Here is a 6,075-nt window from a genome sequence, read left to right as displayed (position 1 = left end):
GACACTTTCACTCAAGCGGTGAACGACGTTGGTCTAGCGGAAGACTGAGGTGTGTTTCCTATAGACGACATCAATGTTCTATTTTGGAAGTAGATGATGATCGAAGACAACGAATTCATAATGCATTGTGGTGGTTCAAAGCTTTTGATACGGTGGAGATGAGGCTGATATGCAAGGTTAATACTGAAACACTCGAGTCAGTTAAAGAGTAAGTGGAGTTTTTAAGGGGGAAAATTTGAATATCTTGATATATGAAACAATCCCTTCTTTAAATATGAGAGGTAGTTGACAAGTAAATTCGTGCAAGAGAGCATGAAATGCGGTATGTCGTCAGATCGAAATGGATGATGATGTTAGACTCGGTAAGAGAATTTACTTGTCTGATAGAAAAAAGGAGTTCACATATTTTATATCTTACTGTTGCATGTCACTGCTATTGGGTTTCCCTTAAATAACCAATTAACTATCATCTCTCAATTGTTTTATGTTTCCTACATATAAACTACAAGACTCTTGTAAATGAATTCAATAATTAAGAATGAAAATCATTCAGCTACAAGATTGAGTCACAATAGAGATTATCTGAACACCTAACATGTATGGAAATTGTTGGGGACATGATGGTGTTATGAGTAGCACTGAAAACATTTTATTAATACAATCAAACCTTTGGCAGCTTTTGTCTTAATATTCAGGACCAGGCACATTGTGTCGGCTTCACGTGAAAGTGTGCTTTTTAATGAAGATTGACGAATAATTTGCTTTGGTTGAGAAAATATATTGAAGACTGAGCTGAATCTGGTGGCCGATGGAACCAAAGGCATAATGATTTAATATGGGCCATTGGTTACGCCACATAACCCTAAATAAGAGACCAATGATTTTTATAAGAGCTTATTTGTCTCCTTTTTTGGTTGCGAGAAATCAAAAGCAAGTCTCTTCTTTACATCAAAAAGTAAAAGAGCAAGTAATTTGATCATGGTAATCACACTCTCCTCCATATATTTAATTTAAACCTTATAGGAGACTTTGACTATGCTATAATAATTCCATTTGCAAAGGAAAGCTAGAACACTAGTATAGTTATAGTGATCCCACCATGTATTGGTCTTTAGGACAAAATACACCAAAGCATACTCACTAAATATATATGCTATATACCTCATGTCGGTAAATTATATACCTCAGTCCTTTGTGACACATTGTTATATTAGACATAGCCAACATCATAATTACATGACCACCACCATGCAATATTTGTTAAACTTGGGTTTTGGTGGCATCCACATAGTCCCTATTATATAACATCATGAAACCATCAAAGAAAGAGCTTGTAAACACTCTCCAAATCCAACATACTTATAAGCCATTTGTTAAGATTAAGAAGAAACTAGTATTACAGCCATGAAATTGAAAACACAAGCATCCCAATCTGATCTCTCTTTCTCGTTTCCGAGCACACCCAATCAAGAAGATTCCGACTTCGAATTCGGGTCCCTAACCCCGAACTCACCCTCCTGCACAACATCACCAGCGGATCAGCTTTTCTTCAACGGCCGCCTCCAACCACATTCATTCCCTCTCAACCATGTCACCACCACTAGCAGAACCGCCAGCATCGGAAGCAAAGACTCATTGCTTTCGTCCCGAAGCAATAGTACCAACAGCAGTTGTAGTAGTGCTAGGACAAGCTCTAGTGACACTTCCGAACGAAAACTGTTTCACAATAGGGTAAACCTTTCTTCTAGATCTGTTGCTCGTCCGGTTCAACAGTCCTACGGGTGTTCGCAGAGGTGGCAGTATATAATGCCTGTGCCGGCGGGTTTGAACCGTGACGCGTCCAAGAGAAGAAAACAAAAACGGGCGAAAACGGAGAAGAAGAAGAACATGAAGAAGAGGGCGTCGTTACAGTTTGTTCGGAGAGTTTTCCGGTGGTTTTTCATTGCTTGCAGACAATGCCATGCCATGGAACCACCATCCAAAGCACGAAATAAAGGGATAAAAACTCAATAACAGAGTAATTAATTCTTGTATTACTGGTGCTTAATTTGTTGAATACTGCAACTTGCTTGCTTCATGGGAAATGTTGTGTTGCTTAAAAATATTGTGGATAGGAAATTTCTGAAATCTACTTTTGTTTTGGTTTTGTATCTACATGATAAATCTTGGGCATGTGGTTTTTTTTTTTGGTAATTAATATGAGAATTGTTTGTTTATTTTGCTATTGTGCAAAAGAAATAGAAATGGTTTTGGATCTCCACGGTGTTATGACCAAATGTATTTTGATGACTTAGAAATTTATTAATGTGACTCATTTTTACAGCAATGATACCTTGACATTGAATTTGACATCAAATACTTGTTAAATTTTTATAATTCAAGCACAAACTAGTTAATATGGGTGTAATGATTAGAGTTGGACAAAAATCACTTATGAGTCCAAGAAACAAGACATGTATGGTGAGTGTAAGTGGTTACCATTGAAAGAATTTATTTTTGTAATAGCTATAACCAGTTATAGATTTAGTCTAATCAGTTACAGGTTCGTAAATTCTATTTTTCATATATGTAATTGTGTAACTTGTCTTTCAATCATTTTGCAATGTTTGTATATATGTCTTGGTGGCATCCTCATCAATGGTAACAAAATATACATTCTCACCCTCAATCATCTCTCTTAATTTCTTTCTCTCACTTTACACTCTAATTTTTCTCCATTATTCACCAATCTTGTGGTTTCAAGTTCTAACATTTGGCATCAAGAGTCTGGTTCTGATCCACAAATACCTAGTGTGCAACATGAATTTTGTCTTCAATGAAAGAATCCATGTAAACCTACACATCCTTGATGCGAAGAATTATGATAAATGGTATAAACAAATGAAAGTGTTGTTTGGCTATCAAGATGTTCTTGAAGTGATCAAGAACGGGGTGAATCCCCTTGTCCAATGTGCAACAGATGCACAACGAGTAACACATAAGGAATAGAAGAAGAAAGACTTCAAGGCGATGCTTTTGATCCCTCAATTAATGGATGGTGACAACTTTGAAAAAGTTGTTGATTGAACAATTTTCAAAGAAAGTGTTGAGAATCTTAGAGAAGACATACGTAAGGACTGACAAAGCAAAGGTAATGAGGTTATAAACTCACAAATGTCAACTTAAATTGATTCAAATGGAGGAAAGGAGACAATCAACAATCTCACAACGAGAATCACTCGGTTGGTGAATCAAGTGAAGGAATGTGGAGAAACAGTCACAAATAAGTATGTTGTCGCGAAAAACTTGTGTTCTTTAATGCCAAGATTTGACAACGTGGTTGTAGCGATTGATGAATCGAAGGATCTTGCGACGATGAGCAAAAAGGAGTTGCAAAACTCACTCGAGGTTCATGAGCAAAGGATGGAGGAGAGAATAATGATAAGGCAAAAACGGAGATCTCTTTGCAAGCTCGTTTCAACGAGAAGGACAAGAGATCGAAAGGAAAATGGTCCATGAAGAGTAAATGGAATTTTCATAATTTTTGTGAAAGAGAGTCCCAAAGTTCCAAGAATTTGACTTGTCAAAGGGGTGAGAGCAGCTGCAACAAAAATGGTGGTCAAGGCAACTTTAGATGTGAAAAGAAGAGGTTTGAAAAAAGCAAAGAGCTGTGCTTTAAGGGTCAAAGGTTCAGTAATTTTACAAGAGAGTGCAATATGAACAAGAAGGAACCTCAAGGAGATGAAACCAAGGTCGCAAAACAAGAGTTTGATGAGGAGATTAAACTCTTGGTCATGATCACAGAAGGCGAATGCAGCAGCAGCAAGCTGCGAGATAACAACAACAACAAATCTAGGGATGCTGCAAAAACAGGTTGTAACCGGTTACGCGAAAGCTGTAACCGGTTGCATGCATAAGAAAATCTTATGGTGACTGTGAGAGAATGAGTCCAGTGCAACAAAGAATGGTATTTGTATTTTGGTTGTTCTACTCATAGGACGGGGATAAAGAATTAGTTTGTTAAAAACAATCGTACCATGAAGAACAAAGTGAAGTTCGTGAATCACACCACTCTAGCGGCCGATGGGATCGATGATGTTTTGATAATGAGAAGGGACAATGGATATTCCTTGTTCAAATATGTATTGTACATTCCAGGAATCAAATATAACCTTCTACGTATTATCCAATTGCTTGAGAAGGATTACAAGATTCACATGGAAAACAAGGGGCTGCGCATTATGGATGCAACTGGGTTTCGGTCCTTAAAGCTCCTATGGCTGCCAATAGAACCTTCAAGGTTGAGCTGAAGGTTATAGATCATAGATATCTTACTACAATGGAAATTCGAGAAAAGTGGATATGGAATTATCGTCTTGGACATTGATCGGAAAAATAGCAAGTGTATTATTTTGCCTGTATAGTAATTGTAAGACCCCAATTTTGACCCTAAGATCCCTCATGCAATTTCATCATAAGCATTAGCATTGGGATCATACCTTGGCATCCTCCTTACCCTTCTTTCATTGGGTTTGTTTTGGGAGAGATCACCAAGCACTATGTGATTGTATAATACTTGTATATTATCATTTTTCTAACCAAAATACAAAAATATGTCTTTGCATTTGCCTAACTCTTTTGTAGGTAGGGCATGATCACTATTGATCTATCAAGTTCATATCTAGGGTTTAGGACCCTCATGACAAAGAGCACAACCATGAATTGATCCAAGTATGGTTATCAGCATCATATATGAGTTCCATTTATTCCTACATGTTATATTGATAAAGTTTTCTTCAAGAGTTTGAGGGTGATTTGCCTTGGAAACCCTAGTTTGACTGGGTATCTTGAGTAACTTCTCCAACAAGCTATCTTACCAATTGATCATATTTATCAGAGGACACTTCAAAATTCATCATCTTATGCATATATGATCTACCATGAGCCAATAAAGTCCAAAGAATTGAAGGTTAGCAAGTTGGTCGATGGTGGTTGGCCAGATGAATTCATCTGATCAAAACCGGGTCTCCCTAGACCCTATCTCCTACAATTTTCACCATATGAAAATTATTACAAGAGAAAAGTTACTCTAAATGACATTCCAAACAACTTTCATGTTGAGACCTAGAGCTAGGTTTTCTTGTAAAATCATTTTCTATGTTGAAACATTATAGCTCATTTTGTCTAAACCCTAATTTGAAAGTCAACTTCCGAAGGCCATAACTTGCTCAATTTTTATGAGATGAAATATTTCCAAGCTGTACAATCAAATTCAAGATGTCTACTTCAACTTTGATGTTTGGAGTGAGATCTAATTCAACTTTTATGAGCATGTGATATGAGGTTACATTATAGGTCACTTTTGACCTATACCATTGAACAAGTGATTTTTCCAAACTTCAAAAATGCATAACTCTATCATCCCAAATCCAAATGACATGAAATTAGTGACTATTTTGAAGGTCTTTGAAATAGCTACAAGTTTGATAAAGACACTTTTCTCATTTGAAGCTCACATAAAAAGTTAAGCAAGGTGGAATATTGAGATATATGGCTTGACACTTAGAATTTTTTTTGATATGTTGAAATTTCCAAACATCCACCTCAAAATTCATCATGAAACAAGCTTCAAATGGAAAAGTATTGAACATAAAAGTTTTTCCTCTTGATCTAAACTTTCTAAAAAGTCCAATTTCATCCATTTTGGACAAGTTTTGAGTGGGTTGCGCATGACTTGAACATTGCATCATCATTTGGCAAAAATCAAACTTCAAGCTCCCATGTACAATTGCCTAGCACTCCAATTTGATTTCAGACTTGTTCACACTCAATTTTGGACCAAATGGAATTATCTCATGGGCATGTACACGCCCATGCACACGTGCATCACTCATTTCCAATTTTGGAAACTCATTTGGAATGTGCAAATATCATGTGATTCAGCTATAAATAGAGCTCCATATGCTCAGAATTAAGGACCCCTTCGCACCAGCTTTGATCCCAAACACCAAACCCTTCCTTTTGAGAGGAGAATCCTGAGAATTTCCTTTGGAAATTGAGTTGGAATCTCACTGTTTTGAGATTCAAAACTCCAGG

The 6,075-nt window shown here is 36.8% G+C and overlaps 1 protein-coding gene across 1 annotated transcript; it reads left to right on the top strand.

The window, feature by feature from the left end:
- Positions 1-1,068: 1,068 nt before the first annotated feature.
- Positions 1,069-2,304, top strand: LOC127075476 (uncharacterized). The gene has a single exon (XM_051016945.1). The coding sequence runs from the start codon at positions 1,405-1,407 to the stop codon at positions 2,011-2,013; it is 609 nt and encodes a 202-aa protein (XP_050872902.1). The 5' UTR covers positions 1,069-1,404; the 3' UTR covers positions 2,014-2,304.
- The last annotated feature ends 3,771 nt before the right edge of the window (positions 2,305-6,075 follow it).

This window comes from Lathyrus oleraceus, chromosome 4 (assembly GCF_024323335.1).
Source record: "Lathyrus oleraceus cultivar Zhongwan6 chromosome 4, CAAS_Psat_ZW6_1.0, whole genome shotgun sequence".
Lineage (NCBI taxonomy): Eukaryota > Viridiplantae > Streptophyta > Magnoliopsida > Fabales > Fabaceae > Lathyrus > Lathyrus oleraceus.
Note: the sequence above shows the minus strand (reverse complement) of the source record. Positions and strands in the feature narration are given on the sequence as shown.